Consider the following 22,911-nt stretch of genomic DNA (forward strand, 5'->3'; position numbering starts at 1 on the left):
AGTCTGCTGTGTAATGATAAGAAATTGAGAAGATTAAAGAAAGCAAATACTATGTCGGTATCGGGGTCAAAATTCCATTATCAGTTGTAGTATAAAGACCAATGTGACCCGATGAAGGCCACAGGCCAAAACGTGTCACAATAAAGTTCTTTTAATAAGTGTTGGAGGTTTGCATAATCATGTCAGAGACCTACAGATTAGAGATGTGCACTGAGTGGACCGAATATTAAGATAATCAAATCCAGAATCCAGGAAACGAATAAAAAGTAGCAGGGACAATACAAAATATAAGTGAAAATCCTGCATTCAGCAGAAACAAGCTGTGAATACAACCCCAACATTGTTATCGCCATTTAGCTTGTTTGCCCTGTTTTGGTCTCCATTAACTCCTGAGGGAAATATCTGGCTCTAATGCTGATAAATATTCCACAACAGTATGTTCCCCAGCCAATAACTGTGTTTGTCTACTGTTTGGTGCTAAGTAGGTAGTGTACAGTGAGTTTTTAAAGCGTTTTCACTGAAAACAGCCGTCTGCGGCACAGGACGAGGCTTTAGAGAGCGCTAACACTGAACCAAACCAGTAAAGTTGCAGACGGAAAAGCCAAAACAATGAGCTGAAAGACGTTATAACTCTCCGTTGAGCTGAGGGGAACTGCAGAGTTTCACTAGCAAGTAATCATGTGATCAAATAATATTAACATTGTATTGTGTGATTGTAGCCACTTTCAGTAAAAATATAGTTCCACCAGCAAAACGTATTTAACGTATCAAAAGTACTCTTCATGCAAAATTATTATTTGATTATTATTTTGTGATGAATTAATATGTAACCAGCATGTTAGCTGGTTGAGGTACAGCTACTTTAGTTCAATGTAATACTTAGAGCCACAATAGGAGCTCTGTTAGTTGAGATATTTCAGACTGAACCAAAGTTGTGGACTGACTGACCAACTGACCAAGCAACAGATGGATTGAGAGCTAAAAGCCATGCCATATGGCTAAAAAGGCAACATATTTCATAACATATGTTTAGCAGTTAAAATCTTATTCCTCTACCTCTGCGAGTTCAAAATATTTAACATCTCTTTGTTTTGTTCCTGAATAACAGGGGGGTATCTGAGCTGCACTGAACCAGAAGGACATAAAAAGCTTGCAAAGAGGAAATTTAATTGTTCATAAACGACTGCACCAGGAAGTTCCGTAATAAGCACGATGAATTCAAAGCAGGAGGACAGAATGAGAGACGAGGACACGCTGATCCATGTACGCAGCGCTTCAGCTCATGTTTTGACCAATATGGATGACTTAAGGTCATTAAAGCTTAATGGCATTTTAATAAGGATGTTGGCAGAGACAGACAGAGAGGAGAGAGAGAGTGAAAAAAAGTTCACCTCTAAATACATTTATTGAAAAGAAAAAGGCCATGTGCAGTTGCCATGCCAACGCTACCAGTGCAGGCCCCTGGAGTCCTCGAGGCCATCGAAGGCAGGACATTCAATTACTGGAAACTCTGAATATGATGCAAGTTTATAATAAACAATGTGGACGCTGATGTCATAACCGAAACTAACGTGTGCCAGGGTGTTCCATTCATAATGTGTACCATGTAAGAGGATGCCACTGACATTTAACTTTAGAAACATCCAAGTAATGCATATATTAAACTATTATTTTATTTAAAATAAAACATTCAGACATTTGTGAATGTGTCTGACAGCACAAGTTTGTATTTTCAACAAGACATTGGAATAACACACGAGGTTATGTACATGCACTGTGTTGGAGAGTATCAGAGGTGCGTGTGTTCACAAATTAGACATACGGGTGATGAAAATGTTTTTCATGAGTGTAGCTTATTATAGCTGCATACTAGACATGCAGTGCCATTAGAGTCACCAAGTCATCACCAAAGACATCCGGCAAAGTCACATTATACAGAACTGAGATAAATATCTGTGAGCTTCTTCTGCTTTTTGCTCCAAGTTTGCGCAACGGTGATGACAACATTAGATCCTATGTATGATAGAAAAACTACCATGTAATGTATGCAATTAACTTAAACTTTACTACAATTGTCATACATGAAATACGGCCTCTACATGTATCCCATCCTAAACATTCAGGAGCGATGGGCTGCAGTGACGTTCCCAGGCTGAAACTTGTGGTTCAGTGTCTCGCTCAAAGACACTTGGGGATTGTACCCCCAACCTTAGAGGACCACCCACTCTAACTTACGAGCCACAGTCGCTTCCTACAGAACAAGGTGCTTATAATGAAGTATTTTGCACATATTCTGATATCATCCCCTTATGTTATTCAGGTCATTGTGCTGTAGAACAACATTATAATTAATTTGGCAGTTAAAAAATGACCCTCCTTTAGCTCTGCTTTGGTCTCCACCAACTCCTGAACGAAATATCTTGTTCTTAAGATGCTAAATACTCCATGTTCACCAGATAATTATTACATTTCTCAGGTTTCGTGGGGCTGCAGAACAAGTGAACTCCGTTGCAGACACAGGCAAGGAAACAGGAATAATGTGAAAAAGGATTTTATTGCAGAGCACAGGTTTGATGGCTGCAGGATAGGGGAAGCTTGAGCAAGTAGCTGAGAGTCATGAACTGAGGCTGGAGCATGGGCAGTTTGGGGCCAAGGAAGCAGGTGCTGAGGGCGAGCAGAGGAGACTAAGTATTGCAGGGTTCCAGTGCAAAGCTGAGGCAACAAGAGGGCAGAAACAAGGACCGGAGTCTGTATAGCTCTACTCCAACTCCGGCAAGGGGGGGGGGGGGGGGGGGGGGGGGGGGGGGGGGTGTCGGGCATTGGATTAGACGTAGAAAGCATGACAGATGATGTCCCCGGCTTCAGACTTAAAATCCTGCATGAGGATGGGGTCCAGAATCTGATGTCAGGACACCCAGCAGCACTCTTCAGGCCTGTGTCCTTCCTGATCCAGCAGGTAATGCAAGCCACAGCCCCAATGCCGCTCATCCACAAGCCAGAGACTGTAAATTCAGGATGTCAGATAATCCGAGGAGGTGGAGGAGCTGCAGCAAAAGGAGACAGGTTTAAATCTGGGAAACATTTTTCTTGATGGGTACCTGAGAGACACAGAATCACAGGGACTGTTCACTCACAGACCGGTCTGAGTAGCTACCATTCGGTCTATGAAACTCTTCGGCGCCCGAGTCCATGAGAGGGGGCAGGGTAATGGACTGACTCATTAGAGTGCTGTATAACAAAAACCTGGAGGGAGATGGGCAGCCCATTTGGCTAAGTAGTATATCACCCACTACTGCCAAGCCTCCTTTTTTACTGGACCCAAGGGACAGGTGGAAAGAAAATGACCAGCCTGGCCACAATAAAAACAGCTCCTAGTGTTCATCCACTGCGGTCCTTTCTCTGGAGAGAGACAAGCCCGGCTGAGCTGCATCGGTTCAGGTTTTGGAAGAGACTTGGGAGAAGAGGTAGTCGGGAGAGAGGAACAAGGCAGGAAAGCTGGTGTTGTGGGGAACGCACTCTTACCTGCCCTCTCCCTCTGACGCTCACGGAGACGGTTGTCAACACGGGTGGCTAGAGATATGAGTTCATCAAGCCCACTGGGCTCATCCCTAAACACCAACTTATCCTTAATGCTCTCACTTAGGGCATTCTGAAAAACTGCCTTGAGGGCCTCCTCATTCCAGCCGCTCTCAGCTGCAAGGGCGCGGAATTCAATTGTCATTTTGGCGACACTGCGTGAGCCTTGACGGAGGGCAAAAAGTCTTTTGCCAGGATTCTCACCGTGGACAGGATGATCAAAGGCTTTTTTCATCTCCTCCGTGAAGCTGGAATAGTTGAAGCAGAGGGAGGACTGTTTTTCCCACACCGCCAAAGCCCAGGAAAGCGCAGCTCCATTGAGGCAGCTCATCAGGTAAGATATTTTTGCTCGTTCACTGGCATATGTATGGGGCTGTTGCTCAAATACCAGTGAACACTGATGCAAAAAAGCTTTGAAAGCTCTGAGTTCACTGCCGTAAGTCACAGGAGCAGGGACAAAGAGCTCACGGGGCAGAGGAGAGGGGCTGCTGGCTGGCTGCGAAGGGCCGGGGGCAAGTTGTGAGCTCAGGCCTGCGAGTTGGCTCTGCAGGTTCAACAAGGTCTGTGACAACTCCGTTACCTGACTCAACAGGTCTTTCAGCATTTGGCCGTGTTGTCCGAGTACGACGCCTTGATCAGCGACGGCTTGGTGGAGGCGATCCAGAGGGGGAGATGTTGCATCTGCTGAGTTCATGTTTGTACGCAGATCTTACGGTTACATGGGGCTGCAGAACAGATGAAGTCAGGTATGGATTTTAAACCTGAGGGACATCCGAGGAGACTGAGTGATGCAGGGTTCCAGGGCAGAGCAGCGGGGCTTGACCAGGCAGGAAACAAGGACCAGTGATCTGACTGCATACAGAGAACCGGATGAGTACAGGAAATCTAACAACAAGCAACTAAAGCACCACCGGTAGGTAATTGGCTCAAAGCGTAGCACCACTGACTAGTAGCAGAGTCCACGATCTTGCAGAGTGGAAGTGGCAGGGCTGAGTATTTGTAGAGGCTTGATTACGAATATGAGGTGCAGCTGATGTGGCTCTGCTCTGACTCCAGCACACCTGCAGACAATCAAGCAAACAGGGAGACAACCACACAGGGAGTGGCAGCAGGTTAAAGGGGCACTGAATTAGACTGTTTTTTTCTGGTTTAAAGGTGTGGAAATCCTGAATGAGGGTGGGTTATACATACACGTGATCCGTTTTAGGAAGAAAGTTCAAAGTTAGTTGCACAATTAGATTTTGACTGGGACATTTTTGCGCTGACAAAATCGGACTAAAGATAATAACACCTGGCAAATTACTCAAAACCACGTCTGTGGTAGTTCCCACTACAGTAGTTATCTCCAGGAAGTTTGGTCAGGTGAAAACAGTACCAGCCAGACACTGATGTTAATATTTTTTCTTTTTGTTGCACGCGTCACCGTGATGTAATTGAAATAAATGTCCTGGCCTTACTTAGGGATTATATTTTTCCTCTAAAACTTTCATCTTCTTTGGTATTAATTTCTGCTAATTGCAATCTTTGCCTCATTTTCAATGTTAAGTACATGTTATATTATGAGAACAGATTTGATCTACCCTGTTGCCCTGTAAATATCACCTTTCCGCCACAAAATGGTTTCCATTTACCACCAACGACCACTTAAAACAGTGAGGGGGATGAATTGCTTGCTGAATATTATCGATGCAAGGGCGCCCCCTAGTGGTACATACTAGTGAAATCACACTATACTGTAACTAAAACACTACGGAAACACACCTTTTGTGGTCCAAATGGCCCATTTCATGATAACTTTAATATCACTGGATTATAATCATTGATATATTCATGTGTAAGCATCACTAAAGCTGTGGCTGGTAAAGGAGGGGCTAATTTACTTTATACTTATAGGTATCCATGATAAGTTATATGTAACGTAATTATATGTTGTATTAATAATCAGGATCTGAAAAGTAACTAATGTTGTCAAATAAATGTAGTGGAGTAAAAAGTGCAATATTGGTTACATTTATTTTGGGTATCTGGAGTGTCGACTAACCCAGTCAGTTATTTTCCATGTCTAGATCAGAAAATATGTGTTTCAACAAGACTGATTTGGCTTCCCTTCCTATGTCAAATGCAGTCTCATTAGAATATACAGTCCCCAATCTGAGTCTCCATCCACGACTTGCAGACTTTGCAAATGTACACCAGAATGTTCTCGCATGCTAATCAGACTAGACTGGGCTTTTTTGGGAGGGGGGCTTAATGGGACAGTTCAGCAGTTGTGGTGAGCAGTTTCATGTAGGAACTATAATAAACTGCTCACAACAAGGTCTGTGGATTAAAACTGGTCAGGATTTCTTGAAAGAGACATTGCTGTTGACTTTGAATGCCATCTAGTAGATCTAAATTATATTCAAGAGAAGGCAGACATCTCTACAGCCGATACCTCCAAAACTCACACAAGTCACACAAAAACAGTCGCTTTAAAGAGAAGCTAAAACAGAGCGTTTCGAGCAGCAGAGGGTGAATACAGGTATATTAAGACAGACAGTATGAGAACAATAATGTGTTTTTAACATTAAAGCATATAAACATGTTCTAGTAGAAGTAAGTTTGAACTCTAACTTATTCAAATGGAAAACAAAGTCACTTGTTGAGTTGTGTTACTGTGAAAAACACTAAAAAGATGATCTTTCTAATGACATTGACAGCAGAGTTATTTTCTGCTTATCAGATCTCTGTGCAGCTGTAATATAAAGGCCCGTTGTCACACGAAAGAAAAAACACACCAACAAGCACAGTAAGGATTCGTGACTTCATGCTTTTATTGATATACAACAATATTTATAGCTGTACAAAAAGTGTGGATAAGAGATGGGAGTGGAGACAAGGCGATAATCCACTAGTCCACCGGCACTGGCAGGTCCTGGTGGTTGTTGACCTCTAGACCGTAGCCATTGATCTCAGGTTGTTCACTGTTGAGCTCAGCGTACTCTACTGAACCCTGCTGACACACAAAGCAGAGCAATTAAACACTAACGGGGCTGATTCATTTATTATCTTGATCCTGATCCTTCAACACTGGCACACACACACACAAAGCAGTTAAGACTAAAGCACACATTGGTGCGGTCGCTAAGTACTATTTAAAAACATGGCAGGATAAGGTTATAAAAAAACAAAAACGCTTTTGTGGCTCCTGGTAATGTGCAAAACAATTGCTCCTGCATGGGTGCAAATCTGATTTTAAACTGTGTTTTCATCCATCTTCCTAACTACCTAAGTGCTAATCCTCATTTTTAATGGAGCAAAACTGAATAACAAACTCTCAGAGGATGCTCTGTTTTCCCCCATAATACAAACTCCTAAATGTCTACTGAACATTAGTTTCCTGTGGAGCAGACAGACCATAGTAAGACTAGTGTCAGACCAAACCGCATAATCTCCCATCAAGAAGATACACTGATGAATGAATCACCCATTTTTAGATCCCGATTTCACATCCTTTGGTGTATTATTCCACATTCCTCTCTTTAGCTGCCTCTAACACCATGTAGGGACAATCAGCGCAGTAAGGAGCGGCAGTGATTAAGGCATGCTGGGGGACAGTTTGCTGGCTGAGATGGGCTTTGAGGTAATTTGACTGGGCCACTGCGCTGATCTGATCGGGCGATAGGGAAGGAAGCCCCAGCCCAAGTGCCTTTGTTCTTGTCTGGAAACATTGACGGCTGTTTTCCTCTCGCTCTGGATTATCGGCCTGCAAGATATCTTTGTGACCAGGAGGCGGCCAGCGCAGGGACACACGGGTGATTTTAGGCATTTGGTATACAAATCCCATACATGAGTAATGCTACCGTATAAAAGTCTTTGTTTAAGTCTTTGCTCAAGTTAATGGTGAAGAACAATTGTTTCACCACTAAACATATGGTCAAAAGGATTCTAATATTACTTATCATTTAATTTGAATACTACATACAGTCTTGCTTGCTTCTACTTATATATTAATGTTTCTTTGTTTGTAAAATGCAATTAATAAAAAAAGTTATCTAAGAAAAGTCATAGCACCCATCTTCAACTACGCATATATATTATGAATAAACATACAGCATTTGATTAATATATTTAGTGCTGCAGGCGAAGCAAAAGACACCTAACTATAATGATAAGTAGCAGGAAGAACATGAGTGTGATTGTGCAGATAATAACTTACATAGTCATGATGGTCAGCAGCACCTAAAGGCAAAAGCATCACAGGTTACATGTGTGTATCCCGCTCACTCACTGGCTCACCTCACAGTTATGCATTAGTCATTTGAATGTTATGACGACATGACCGAGCTTGCTGACTCACTTGTTCTTCCTCTGCAGAGGCCTTTGTTTCAGCCATTAAGTTCTGTCCCTGATGTCTGAGTCAATATCGAGAACATTCCCTCTTACTCTTCAGATGCTTCTCTCAACTAATTATTCTTTTGTCACTGTTGAACAGGAAACATTAAGACTCCGATAAATTGCTTAATAGACACATCCAGCGTCTGGCTGCTGTTTTAATAGCAGGAGGTTCCTGCCAGCAGTAACAGGATACAGTAACGGCTCTGTAGCTGGCCATCCAATTAACTGGCTCGTTAAGTGCGAAATGATCCACGAGGTTCACTTGTGGCTAACTTTGTGGGCAGGTAGTGTGCAGTGGGATAATCAGCCACAAGGCTGATGAGGAGCGATGAGAGGAAACCAAAACAGTAAAAATGAGCTGAAAAAAGCTAAAACACTCTGCCGAGTTGGGCGATGATTTGGATTTGTCACCTCGAGCAACCCCTTTCGCAACTTCACACAGTAACTTAATCCACTGTCCGTATAAAAATCGTCATCAGTGCAACTTTCAAGATGTTAAACTCACCATGTGGAGAGTTTTGGAGCTCGCTATACACTGTGTCTGTGCCTTTTCTCACGGGGACTGTTGATAATAAAAAGCAACACATTAGCCTGCTTGAACATCAAAGACACATTTCTTAGCTGATAACTGTCTGTTAGATCTATCATGAGCAGAGATCTAAAAGTAGGCGGGTTGTGTCACATTCTGTAACGGCCATCTTCAGCCCGTCGGGACCTTGAGCACAGAGAACCATAACGAAGAAGGAGCCAGTATCAGAAACCAGCCAGGCAATTAGCTCAACCCTTCCTGTTTATGAGGTCTGCAATGGTTCTGGAAATCCCTGCAGTTAGAGCAACTTGGAGATGTGTTAATTATGGGTAATTATGCCCCTCCCAGGAAGTGTTGGTCTGTATTATCAACTGTAAAGGGATGTGGGCAAAGCAGACTAAAACATGTTTTTTGGGAGGTTTGTAATGGAGGGGAGAGAATGTGCAGAATAAAGAAAAAAAGAGGGACAAAAAGTTGTCAAAGGGAGATGGACTCAAAACAACATCTTTTCTTTTTTGTTCACCTCTGGCAGGATCTACTGGCCGGGGATGCACCACCTCAGTGTACTCCACATCAGGCTCGTTGGACACCACGCTGCTCTCCTCGTCATTGGCTGTACGCAAATACATGAACAAGATTCTCTTTAAAATGGGCTAAACCCTCTGCATGACTTCATCTATGAGTGTACGGTTTTCTCAAGCATGAAAAGTTCATTGTTGACCTTGGAAATAAAAGTTTGACAAAACAATCCCAGCTCGAGGTCCACCCGCTTGTCTTATCCAGAGCTTTCAACCATATGACTACTGTATGTGCTAGAGGCCTTGAGTTGTGTTAGTTTTACTGTAGTTATTAACAAGATCAAGTATGACCCTTCATGTAGGGTGACCAAACGTCCCAAAATTATTTTTCCTGAATCCTGACCGATTTGTCCCAAAAATTTGACTAAACGGGAGTTTTGATTAGTTATAACCTCATAAACCATTAAATGCTGATTGGTGTGAAATGTTATTTTGGTCACAGATGTGCACTGTTAGTTAGTCAACACACATTTTGGCTGTTGTAGGTTTCTTTTTTAAACCATGTACACTAGTGCCGCAAGGCATAGCAGTGATACATAGCTTTGATGTTGTTGAATAAAAACAATTACAGAGTAAAAATAAACCATCCGGGGGTGGGCCCGGTGTCCTGGGACATGGTGACCATCCAGCCAAAAAGCCCAAAATATTACTAAAGTTACCGGGAGGAGCTGGGAGGGAAACAACCATGGATCATTGCTGCCTTACGAGATCCAAAAGAAGTGTTTTGTAAAGTCTGCGAGAAAATATACTAAAATATTATTACTATTCGTCAACACTTGTATGTAATGTACTGAAAGCTACATCCACTATTGTTGTGCTACTGACATTACTGAATCAGCAACTTCATGACTCTTCTCTACTTGTGCAACTTTACACTTTGGCATTAACTATAAGCTCAAAATGCAATTTGTTGCCAGTTGCTGCTGTTCAGCGAAACTCGTATAGGCGTATTTTGAGAAAAAACAAGTTAAAGCTGTCTGTGCGTAGTTCTCAATAGGTCCATCCATGTCAAATAGACATGCTTCCATGGAACTGTAAGGCATTTTTAGTAAAAGCATTAATATAATGGTAGGCTACTTATTACAAGCCCAGCTCACCTTCTTCAGGTGGTCGCTCGCTCCACACACTGACTGCAGCTCCGTCCACCCTCACTGTGAAACACAGAAAGACAAACTTTAATTATGTTGTAAGAATTCTGCACTAATTAGAATAAGAAATATACCTTAATAAAGAACAGTAAAACGACACATTGCCAAGCCACATGTATGATGTCAGCTGATATCTATGAAGTGTCTTAGAGGAACTTTGAGGAAACATGCATATTTGCTTTATTGCTGAGAGTTATACGGTAAAAACGTTACCACTGTTAAATATGAAGCTACTGCCAGCAACCAGTTAGCTTAGCTTAGCATAAAGTCTGGAAACGGACTGACCAGTTCTGTCCAAAGGTTAAAAAAAATCTCTGAACCTCTGTTTGGTTAACCCATACGAAAACCAAAGTGTAAAAATGTATGCGGGTTTACAGAAGGGTCATTTGTCATTTTTAGAATTTGATTTTGTTTTTTAATTATTATTTTAAAACCTTTTTCACAGTGCCAGTCTTCATGCTAACTTTAGCTAAGCTAAGCTAACTGTCTCCTGGCTGTAGCTTCATGTTAAATAGTCAGCCGTTAGAGTGGTAACAGTCTTCTCACATTACTCTCCGCAAGCAAGTGAATAAGCATATTACACACGAGCAAAAGTCAAATATCAAGATTATATTCTGTTCATAAAGCAACAACGGAGAGATGGGAGACACTTTGTGTGGCTTTAGTGGAGGCATTATTGCTCTTAAAATGAAACTAGTCTGGTAAATAGAGAAATCTGCTACTGCCTTGTGCACATTAGGATGTTAATTCAGCACAATACGTTCTGGCTAAAACAACTTCCCAGTTGGTAATGTAATCTCACACACGGCTCAAGCAAGCCGCATGTGATTCATTTCCTCCACCTGCTGCATGCATTCAAACTTGCCTGGCTTGAAACAAGATAAGCCCCACCCTCCACCACCAGTGTTATCAACTCTGACCTGCTCTGTGCCAACAGACTTGTTGCGGACTCTATTGTTTCAACATTTCAAGGAAGTCTCTGTTGCGCGTTCCTTTTTTTAAGGAAATGAATCAACTTCATGTTATGTTGGTATTCTTGTCTTGGATCTGTGCTTAGTATGGTTACTGTAGTGGGAGATTAATACAGGCGTGATAATAATAATAATGTTCTCTTGGACTGCTTTTTGTGCAGTATAAAGCAAAATGAATGGTACTGACACACTTCTAAATAAAACCAACGTCTTTATTCTACAAGTGTCCAACCGGTCAGGGGATAAACCAAAAATATATACACACATTTCCTGTGATGGTGATTAAATGTATATACAAATTAATCAATCTGTCACCAAGGCCATATAGACATGCACATCAGACAAACAGAGCAGTTGCAAACATAAAAGGACACAAAAATCACACGGACGATGGAAGAAACAAAGGACAAAGACAGTAATGTTGAGTATAAAATCAAAGGCCATCTAAATTGCAGGAGGAGGGGAGAGGGAGCAGCAGGTCCTGGTTTGTATTGTTTCATAACACGCCCCTCCTTTTCACTGACAAAACACATCAGTGAAAAAAAAGTGTCCAAATCCTACAGCACTCGACATCACACACATTACTGCCTCTCGTGTTCTTTTCCATTCTTGCTCTCAAAGTCCTTTCATCGAACTTCATTTTTTGCTTTGAAAGTTCATAAAAAATATAATTCAAGTCCCGCCCGTTGTGGGGCATCTCTACACTGTTGCTGGGATACTGTAGCTGCTCCTGTTGCTGATGTCAACGGGAAGCGACGCCACGCTATCTCGCGCCCCATTGGTCCCTCTCCCCTCCATGCCATCATAGAGTGGCGCTGCTCCTGGAAGAAGATGATAATGGGTGCTCTGAGCAGTTTGCAAAAATTGACAATCAATGTCATGTACTTTGATTTAACTACTTAAGCAGCTTCTTCCAGCGTAAAAACAGCTTTAACCTCGTCGAGTTTAGGTCCTACAACAACTGTTTTCTAACAATATCCTACTTTTCCTGCCTCTGCAAATACATACTTAAGACACAAGCACAATGTACGTACATGCAAAAGAAGTCAGAGACAGACGAAGAAAATGAGCTCAAACAAACACATAAACTTGAACAGGATATCAACTGGAAAGATAAAGATAAACAGACGTCGCCAGGTTCACCACAACATAGGCCCTGCATGCATGTTAGAACATCATGGGATGGAAATGGATTGCTGTGGCTACAACAGGAAACATGCTATGACTGTTAAGGCCAGAGAAATGACTCATGGCTGTTAAGATGATGACTAATGAGGACAGTCAGTGGTACAAACAGAGAATAGTAAAACCAAGCTACCTGTTGCTGCGTTATAAACCTCTGTGTCGTGGGTTAGATTCACTGCTAAAGAGTCATCTGATTTAGGGCTCGCAGGCTTTCTGAGAGATGGTAAAAATAAAGTCAACTCTGCAGCAGTGAGAAAAATCGACTAAATGCCAAAATGATCTAAAGCATGAAAACTATGTGCAATAAAATCTGATACAAGCTAACAATGCACTTTAATAACCATACTGGTGGCCTTTAGGTTTGTGATTTCTTTTACTTTTTTATGTTTTCCTGAACTTTTCTTATTACTATTTTTATTTAGTACAGAACATACCACTCTACCAGTGAGTATACATGTACAGTTCATTATATTTAAATATCCAAGCACCTCTAACATTAGTTGCAGTTCTCTAATGTGCGCTAGTACTGGACACTACCATCGTACAGTATATAAAAAACATTTCTCACAAAATCAAAGTGATCTCACAGATATACGTCAAATGACCACGACATCTGAGCGCATTATGTGATGGTGGTGTAAAATGTCATGCCCCCACCACGGACACAATTTAACATCGTAGGATTTAGGAGGATTTATTGGCAGAAATGGAATAAAATATTCATAACTTTGTTTTTATTAGTGTATAATCACCGGAAACTAAGAATGGTTGTGTTTTCATTACCTTAGAATGAGTCGTTTTTATGTGTTGTATTTAGCTTCTCACCTACCTATTTACTTTTTAGCGATTTATTGGTTGACTTGGCTACTGTAACAATGAAATTTCCCTTAGGGATTATGAAATTACATTTATTATATAATAATAAATATGCGTAATTGCTCCAACAGGAGACAGGACACCTATGAATTTCACCAATTAACTATGTTAAGTCTCGTTTGTTTAGTCCTTACTAATAGGAGTAAAAAAATAAATAATAATTTGTGGTTTAATGGAGAGTTATGTGACTAATTCTTGGCCAGGGCTAGAGTACAAACATGGAAAACAACCAGTATGGTTTTGTGAAGGCTAAAAATAACAGAAACATGACACTGATACACCCTCATCTACACTGTCACTACCTTCGACAGTATCTGTCACATTCAGAGGAGGCAAGTAGTCGAGACAACTCACACTGACAATTCAGCAGCTGCTTCTGTGCTTTTACCTACAATAAGAGAGGAGATGTGAGAAGAAGAGCAGGAGGAAGTAGGAGGAGGATGGTTGGTTTTCATACATAGTTAGACATAAGAAGGCTGAGTTGCTGGAGGACTGTAGGTCTCTCTACCTCTCTTGGATCTGAAGCACAGCACACACACAACCACCAACACAGACACCGCCAGAAGACAGAAACCACCGATCACCACTTTTTTCCACAACGCCAGGCGCACTATGGAGAGAGAGAGGGAGAGGGAGGGGGGAGGGGGGGAGAGAGAGAGAAAAACAGAAAGAAAGGAAAGTCAGTTACAAACAAGAACACAAAGGTGAAAGAATAAAATGGGACATGATGGCAAAGGTTGTTTCAGACAGAAAAAGAAAGTAAAAACTAAAAAAGTTTTAAAAAGTTACAAAAAAAAGGCACAAAGATCAAACTTCTGCTTGCTTTTTAGCAAAGCTTTAATCATTTCTCTAATTAGTCCCTCTTTCTTTAAATTCTGACGCACTGACACCATAACCCGTCCACCATCATGGATTTTTAGCCTCTCTTTTATTTCGTCTTTTTTTGTATCTGTTGCTAACATCTGGGCGGTCTGAGTTTTGGCTGCTTGTGGTGAATAAGAACAAACTGCAAAAAGAAAGTTCAATTTTCTGTGCTGCTCGCTATATCTGGACTACACCGGCAACACACAATGAGTTGAGTCAGGAGGTCTCCGAGCGGATGGCCTCACAATACTTTGTGTCTCTCCTTGAAATGGAAGGTTTTTTCAGGAACCTTTTTTGGAGCAACACTTGAAACTGTGTCCTGCTCATACGAAAGCAATCTTTGAACCAGGCTCCATCTAAATTTATAAATAAAATAAAGCTCTGGAACCAAACAATGGTACTCCCCGAGATATTTCCTCGCCTACAAAATCTGACGTCCTCTCTTCCTAGCCTGCTTGGCCTGCTGCCACCGCGACCCGATCCCAGATAAGCGGAAGACAATAGATGGATGGATGGATGGATGGCTTGGGAGAAAGAAGCAATGAGATATTTTGGCTAAATTTACTGAAATGTTCAATATAATCTGACGACTCAAACTGTTTTCATTGACTTGTTTTCATAAAATCATACTAAAATAGTTCTCTTTGACAAAGATGGTGGGAATGCAAATAAGCCTAATTAGTTTCTGGGCCATAACTATATTTCTTTACTTCTTATTTCATTTCAGTTGTATTTGCATGCCCCAGAGGTCGGGGTCAGTCCCAGAGCGGCCGGTCTGAAGCAGGTGGAGTCCCTACTGAGCATGAATACCCATCAGTCTCACCCTCTATGGTGACATGGTCACTGATGACGACATTGTTGGCGTAGTTGACAGCCTCGCAGTAGTACACGCCGCTGTGCTCTTTGGACAAACTGTGGACCTGGTAGTCCGAGTTGTTCTTGTTGGATGTGATGGTGTACAGCGGCTGTTCGTTGCCAACACGGTAGAACTTAAAGGTGACCGGCGGTGTGCCTTTAACAGCACATATGAGGAAGAGATCATCTCCCTCAGATATTTCCGGTAGGTCGGGGATGACAACAAGAATTGGCTGCGTCAGAGGCACTGAGAGAGGGAAGTGGAGGAAAAGAGTAGACATTAGTCAATATAACTTAACATACCGGACAGACACGAGTGTGGTATCAATCCAGCTAACTCTCGGTAAGAAAGCAAACAAGCGTATTTCCAAAAATGTCCACCTATTTCCTCAACTCAAAGTTATACCATAATGTGTTACAGAGGAATGGGGGAGTGTTTGTATCTATTAAATTACACTATAAAATAATAACGTAGTTTCAAAGTTCAATCTTGACCTTGGAAACAGCAGCTGGAAAAACATTTAATGACAAGTGAGCAATCCACAACAATCTACTGAGGATCATGTGACACAATAGAAAGCACCAGAACAACTTCAGGAACATTCTGTTAACTGCTGGCTCAGAGGTCAGGAGTGACCCTTGAAACTCAACTGTTTAGCTAAAATGAATCAGAAGTTTTTTAAGTGTTCAGAAAAATGACAATTTGAGCATCCGCATCCACAACTGGACAAACTCCATCAGCTGAGGAAGGTCATGTGATATGATCTGAAAGCTCCAGAACAGCTACTAGATGGACCTTGAGGTAAGAGTGTTATGTCAATGTCAATAGTTTTGTAGGACTTATAGGGCTCTGCAGTGGCTCATCCAACACTACTTACACATGGTAATCCATTGAATGATCGGGACTTTTTGAGCAGTGGTGATGAGGTAAATTAAGAATATACTAACCATGTAAAAAAGGAGAAACATACTAGCGTTAAACATTTACCTATGACGGTAGCGTTGAGTCTTTTACTGAGCGGGGCTTCCTTGTTCCGATTCTTTGCCTCGCACATGTACTTGCTTATTTCATCAGGCTTGTTGAGGCTGACTGTGAAGAGAGCTTGTTGAAAGGGCTGCTTGACAATGCGAGTGCTCACTTGGTCGTACCCCCTCAGCAGGGTGTAGTTTATTGGCAGGCTGCCAATGTCCGACTGACAGAGGATCTTGAAGGGCTGTCCTAGGACTGCTCTGCCAACCACCGAGATCTTTGGAGTGGAGACAGGAACTAGAGAGGAGAGAGAAAATATAACACACCGACTTTCCTGAGGGCAAATCCATATGAAGCAAAAACTAAAGCCATTCAGACATGGGGGGGGGGTTTTATGATAATGCTTTATTCAGTGAGTACAGTTCACAGGTTGATGACCTTTAATCCTATTTTGCCTTTCTCATCACTGACTCATCACATTATACACAGATATTTGTTCCATTGCTAATATAGAAGTACTCACGATAGCCGCTTTGATTTGGGATTTAATTCTTATTTATGTGAATCAAGCGCTGGATATTCAGTCACACATCCACAGAATGAGTAAAGATAATAAAAAATGAAGCGATGCGGTCTGATTATTATTGCGGTTGCACAAGTTTCTTTTTTCTAGCTGTTTTTCTCACACTGTGATGAAAAACACTGCCCGCGTTTTGCATATGTTGTGATTATGAGATGATAAATGAGATATAACATTTTTAATATTTGAATGAAATGCTCTTGTTTTATTCCCCTCAGAGAAAATTCGGATGAGAAATTGCAATCACTCTGACTGTGGTATCAATCATTTCATTGGTTTTATGCTATAGCAGCATTTACTTTAGGTTAATCAATTCAGATTTGTATGGAGCCCCGAAAGGGACATGGAGGAAAAAAACAAATGTGTCCCGGGACCCTCACATCAGTACAGGAAAAACTCTGAAAGAGATCAAGTAAGCTTACCTTTAGGACGTACAGTCAGGGTTTCACTGTGCTTCACGATGCCCTTGGCTTGAGCGACACAGGTATAGTTGAAATCATACAGCAGGGCAGTGCCAGAAAATATTCCAGTGCCTTTGGAGATCAGTTGGCTTCCGGGTGGATCAAGAGTGTAAGTCAACTCCTCCCTGTCGAGTCTTTCAGAGGCAGAGCTCTCACTTTTACAGGTTAACGTCATATATTCCCTTTGAAAGACTTCAGCAGGAGACACGGTGAGAGTGGGCACCGAAAACAGCTCTGAGGAAAGATTTCAAAAACATGGCAAGTCGTCATCTACATTGACGTTACTTAATAGTGTAAATGCTGATATGTATGGAGCTTAAAACCGACAAAATGTAGTCAAAGATTGTCCGACAAGTCAAAAACAATTAACCATTAATACTCTTAATTAGATTATTAAAATGAAGGTTAAATTGGATAAAAAGCTTTGCACTCTTCCTGGATTGAAGCGCTTCCAGTAAGATGCTGCGTTCGGCTGCATTCACAACAAACATTCACTGTACAGACTCTTGTAATAGTATGATCTAAGGAACTCAATTTGAATTAATTAACAGGTTTTATTCACTGATGTTTTTAGTTACGTTTTTGACTCGTCTCATAACCTCTTATTATATTAAATAATAAAAACAAATCAGTAGTAAGAACACAGATGTATATATGTACAGTGTGCACACACAGGTCATCTTTCCTCTGTCCACTCACCAGTCACTGAAATCGTCTTTGTGTCGAATTTCACTACATCTCCCATCTCTAATCTGCACTCAAACTCCCCAGGGTCCTTGGCCAGGGCAACGCTGCTGTGGTTGACTTTGGTGTCTCCCCTGCTGAGAAGCTGGTTCCCCCGGCTCAGGTAGAGATGACTACTCCTAAAGGTGCGCAGAGTGTTTCTGACGGTGCACGAGATGAAGAGTTGGTCTCCTTCATAGATCTTGGACTGAGGGAAGATCTCCAAAACGGCGTTGATAGGAAGCTCTAAGGAGACACAGCCAATGAAGAAAAAGCCCTGAGACGGCTCAAAATGCTTTGAAAAATAAAAGACATTTCAAAATGCCACTTACCCTTGACTGAAACAGTGACAGTGTTGCTTGGCTCCGACTTAAAGGAGTCTGGCGTTATGAGGACAGTATAGCCACAGTGAATCTTGTGGATGCCAGCGCTGCTGAAGTGTAGCTTGGCCTCTGCCTGGTTAGAGTTGACCTGCTTATCCAGGATCTCTGTGGAGTCCTCGTAGAAGTAGAAGTAGAAGGAGCCCGTCTCGCCGGGCGCCGTACACTTGGCCGTTATCTCCTCCCCTTCAGTGACCACACCCTTGTTTAGGTGGAGAACTGGTTTTGACAGGCCTGAAAACCCAATATGTGAGAAATGTGCTCAGATTGAATCCAGCCGTGCTGACAAAAAGTGAACAAATATAAAAGAGCACCACCGTCTGCCAAAGTTGGAGTAATTCTCCCACGTCCCTCTCATCACTTACATTTTTCGGATTTAAAATCATGCATGTTCATTATTAAGGATCCGTCCACATTAACAGATAATAGTCCTGCTGAATCCATAACAACAAACCAACCTGTTACTGTGAGTTTCTTGGCTCCGGAGGTAATTTCTTTCCCCTCAATGTTGATCTTGCACGTGTATTTGCCGGTGTTGGAGACTCTGGCCTCGGACAGAGGGTACAGAAGATCCTCCGAGGTGCTGGAGGTCTTGGTGTAGACTGTTTTGCTGTCCTTGTATATAGTGTACTCACGACTCAGCGCCTCCAGCCCAAGGCTGCTGCTGACAGTGGCCTGGCATCTCAGGGTCACATTGGTGTCGCGGGTCACGTCATTACTGGGCTCGATGGACAGGGTGACGTCTCTTATCGTGAACACTAGGGAGTGAATGCAGAAAAACTAATCAATTTTAATAGACAAGCTAATCTACAGCACTGACAGAGCTTTAAAATGGTTTTGCTTCATTGTGAGATGATAACTTGAAAGATAGAAATTCCATCTTTTTCACTATGGTTTCCTTCTATATAGCGAGTCAAGGACAATATAAAATACATCCTTATCTCTTTACTTTCTACTTGGTTGTAAAGTTTTGTACGTGGCATTAATGTGTGTTACATTGACAGGGATGCATTCATGTATCTTCTTGTGGAGAGAGGCTCACTGCATGTACACAACTAGGTTAGTGAGGTGAAATCTTTATTTTCTATGATTTATTTATTATTTATTTATTTAAGATTTTTCAAAAGTACATTCCCATGTTCATCTTGATTCCTTGACACATGTCCTGTACACTATATATGTCATATGATTACAGTTTTTTATCCTGAAGAGGGCAACGCCTAAATTCAAACATTGACGACTGCATTAAAAGTCATGAGTGAGCAGCCTTCCCCTCCTTCCTTTGAGCTTTAACACCAACACATGTTGACGTGTAGAGTTCTCAGTCATAATTAAAGTGGATTGAATAGAATTAGATAAGAAAGAGCATCTTCCGTCTATATGCAGCCGGATCTGCTTTGATGCTTTGTTGGAGCTGATCTGTTTGCAGATGAGGTAAAGAGGGCTTGATGCGTGTCATTGGTAGGCCTCAGGGTTTGGCATCTTCCAACCGCCTCACTAAGGGATGTGACGTTGATGGGCCGATGTGTTCACTGATCTTACAGGTATGAAATGGTTCAGCTGACAAGAAGGGACAGCCGACCCTGTGGCTTTTCTACGTGACAGCTACGGAGCGATCAAACCTCAGGAGTCACTCATTTCTTTTCTATAACAAAACTCGTTCAATCTCTTCACAGTTATCAACAATGGTTTGTTCCCAGCTCCATTGTCTCTGGATTAATTACAGCAGCCAGACTGCGTCATTCATACGGCCACATTGCTCTGATGATCACCTGAACGGCTCCCAAAGCCGTGAATCGCTTCAAATACTCCTGTGATCCACAGGCACGAACAGGCTGAAAGTAATCAATGATCCACAGGAGAGATTTGTTGTCATATTCACAAATGTCGAAGCGACTGTCCAAGACCGAGGAGAAACATTTTGTCTTTAAGAAGTACATTTTAAAACTGCTCCCCAGTGTAACCAGACAGAAAGCATCTGTACACGTACGTCAAGCCTCTCCACCAGATCACCCATCTGGTCGAGTATTAGAGACAACAGGCTGCTGTTGTGGCTCAGACGAGGGCGTTGTGAGGCAGTAAACAAACCTGGAAAACAAGGGAAAAAATGGGCAGGAAAAGCACTTTGTCAGACAAACAGGCCACCCGGGGGACCCATCACCATTTCAGAGCCTGCGGAATCTGGCCCACACCCAGCATCATTCAGCAGGACCTGGCAGGGCTGATGATGAGAAAGCTCAGGCGTGCAGGGCAGAGATTTGCTCTGGGCTCTCGATACGCCGCGTGAGTGATGGCAGGTACCTGCTGAGCCAGTGGTAGAAAATCTAACAACGGACATTTACTCAAGTACTGTACTTCGGTACAATTTTGAGATACTTGTACTTAACTATTTCCATTTTATGCTAGTTTATACTTCTATTCCACTTCATTTCAGAGTGAAATAATGTGCGTTTTACTCGATTTATAACAGCTATAATTACTCTTCAGATTAACATTTTACATAAAAAATACATTTGATAAGCTTGCATCTTTTTAAAATGCTAAAAAAGTTGGCAAACGGCTGACAGGAGGGTGACGTGCATGCTGATGTTAATCTTTTTTTTTTATTTATATAAATGTCATGACATAGATAAGTTCCAACAAGTCGACTCTACGTCCGCATCGGCCTTGAGAGGTTCAGGGCTGATTCAAGAGCTACATTTTCAATCCATGAAATGCAGAGCTTTATAAATTTGGTAAGAAATATCAATATTAACAGCAGCATTGATGTGTTCAAAGTACAGCCAAATGATTTAGTTTACACCTCCAAAAACACTTCTAAGTGTTCAGTTTCTCCGTTACACAAAAGTATATCAGTTCCACCAAAGAGTGACATCTCCTCTAAACTTCATAGATGGTTATATTTATAGCAGTTTGAGGCCCAATGAGGTAAAATTATCCAACATTTTATGAAAAAGCAAAGAGAAACCACTGGACTAAACTATATATAAATGACCTCCATCAGCTAAAGCAATAAAATGATGCTTACACATTGATGAATGTGCTAAAAATCGCCATTTTTCTGCAGAATGAGCACTTTTACTTTTGATGCTGGGGGTACAACTTACTGATAATACTTCTGCCGGTTTACTTTTACTTAAGACATAATTTAAATGCAGGACTTTTAATTGTAACAGAGCATTTATAAATCAGGATTTTGTTACTTTTACTGAAAGGATCGAGCACTTCTTCACTAAAATGAAAGATATTTCTTTCTATAATTTCTATTCAGGAAAAACACAAACCAATGGAAACGCTCGTCTTTCTTCAAGTCTGGACAATGCCTCCATCCTTTGGGCTGACTCATGCCTTTAATCACCAATGAACACACGAGCACAGGGAGGCGTGTGACACTGCTCACTAACATGTTCCCAGCGCTTCACAAAACACCAGCGATCACAAAGCTCTGATAACAAACACGACCGTTTCCACTGACTGACCATGTGTCTCTCTTGGCTTCGTGTTTAGGAGTGTTTTTTAGTGAATGACAACTGATTGAAAAGTCTTCCAACTCAAAGCCCAAATGGAAAATAAAGGAATGATGTTCCATAAACACTGGGCCTTTCTGTGGAAGACATTCAGTAAACTGTCTCTATGTAAAGTGTAATTTATCTTAGATTATACTTACAGCGCTGTGCGTTCACCACTCTCCCTGGAAGGTAGTCTTGGAGCGAGATAAGAAAGTAAAGCACCAGGTTAGAGAAAAATCTTTCAACCACCTCCACAAAGACAAGTCCAACGAGTTATTAAAGAAGAAGACAGAAGGTCAGTGGTCTTACAGCTGGACAGGAGCGTGGAGGTGAGCAGTAGTAGAGGGCCCATCCTGTCTGAGGAACACTGAGGCTCCCAACGCTGCTGGCTGTCCTGGTGGTTAACAGACTTGTGACTATGCTGGCTGATGGGTGGTGCGTGGGGGGCAGATCTGAATCGGGTGGGCGGGAGCGGACACAACGGTGGTGCTCTACCTCGGCCACTCAGTGGTCAGCCAGCAGCGGCGGTTATCAACCCGAGCAGCCGTCGGTTTGGCTTAATTTGCCAGGAAGTGAGTGTTGTTTCCTCAGGAAGTTCGTGCCACCCGGCTCTTTGCTGTTGTGGAATGTTCTTCTGCGGTCTCCTTCATGTATGTGTATTTTGTGTGTTTTAAATGGTCACAATAATGTATTACTTGGGCTGCAGTAGCACAGTCAGGCCTTTGACCTCTGACCTCGGCTGGCTGGGTCGGTGCAGGTAGAGAGACGAACAAGACGGGAGAAACAGTCATTGTGGAGCAACGCCCATTTCCTGAAGGGAAGATAATGGTTTAGTCTCAGCTACTGAGTGTGTTTTCACAGACATAAATCTCAGCTGGCTCCTTCAGGACACATGTAGGTGGAGCTATTGCTACTGGTACACATTCTTCTCTTCATGACTGGCCCAGGAGAACCCCTCGCCAACTACTGAGAATTGGATCAGCAACTGACAAACAGAGGCGCCCTTTAGCGTCCGTATGCGGCGCACCGGGCTTTGAACTATCTCCAATGTAAACCCACCTGCTTCGTTATTAGACGGGCGGAGCAACTGGCGTAGTATAAAGAGCGAGATACTCCACACTGTGCAGGGGGGGGGGGTCAAACAAACACAGTTTTCGTCCAGAACGCTGTTCATGTCCCTTGTGAAACTTAAAGTAAATGTTGACAAATAGCAATGTTCAGTACTACTCAGCCTGGGACACAGTTATGTCATCTCGGGGCGATCCTCCAGTCACCTCTCCTGCCTCGACTTTTGACTACTTCTTTCATTGTCTTTTGTGAGCTCCTTTC

General features: G+C 42.2%; 1 protein-coding gene across 6 annotated transcripts; it reads right to left on the bottom strand.

Annotated features, from left to right (window-relative positions):
- Window positions 1-6,418: 6,418 nt before the first annotated feature.
- pecam1b (platelet and endothelial cell adhesion molecule 1b) lies at window positions 6,419-22,027 on the bottom strand. 6 transcript variants are annotated; one of them, XM_079159066.1, is made up of 16 exons: window positions 21,892-22,027; window positions 21,741-21,776; window positions 18,532-18,831; window positions 18,026-18,307; window positions 17,670-17,939; window positions 16,932-17,204; window positions 15,948-16,226; window positions 14,928-15,206; window positions 13,749-13,850; window positions 13,595-13,628; window positions 12,498-12,577; window positions 10,158-10,211; window positions 9,006-9,095; window positions 8,459-8,515; window positions 7,775-7,797; window positions 6,419-6,568 (listed from the first exon to the last, which is right to left on the bottom strand). In XM_079159066.1, exons 1-16 carry the CDS (start codon window positions 21,932-21,934, stop codon window positions 6,467-6,469), a joined length of 2,304 nt encoding a protein of 767 aa, XP_079015192.1. In that variant the 5' UTR covers window positions 21,935-22,027; the 3' UTR covers window positions 6,419-6,466. The 6 variants fall into 6 exon arrangements, with proteins under 6 accessions (XP_079015192.1, XP_079015194.1, XP_079015191.1 ...); XM_079159068.1 differs by lacking the exons at window positions 12,498-12,577; window positions 13,595-13,628; XM_079159065.1 differs by lacking the exons at window positions 6,419-6,568; window positions 7,775-7,797; window positions 8,459-8,515 and having other exon boundaries at window positions 8,801-9,095.
- Window positions 22,028-22,911: the final 884 nt, after the last annotated feature.

This window comes from Pholis gunnellus, assembly GCF_910591455.1.
Source record: "Pholis gunnellus genome assembly, chromosome: 5".
In the NCBI taxonomy this organism is placed as follows: domain Eukaryota; kingdom Metazoa; phylum Chordata; class Actinopteri; order Perciformes; family Pholidae; genus Pholis; species Pholis gunnellus.

Excerpts from the sequence above, each read along its gene's own strand:
- pecam1b (XM_079159065.1), bottom strand. The coding sequence starts at position 21,934 with ATGGGCCCTCTACTACTGCTCACCTCCACGCTCCTGTCCAGCT. Across the intron at positions 13,851-14,927 it reads TGACCATGTCACCATAGAGG|TGCGCCTGGCGTTGTGGAAA; the intron begins GTGAGACTGATG and ends CTCTCTCCATAG. Across the intron at positions 9,096-10,157 it reads CGAGCGACCACCTGAAGAAG|CCAATGACGAGGAGAGCAGC; the intron begins GTGAGCTGGGCT and ends ATTTGCGTACAG.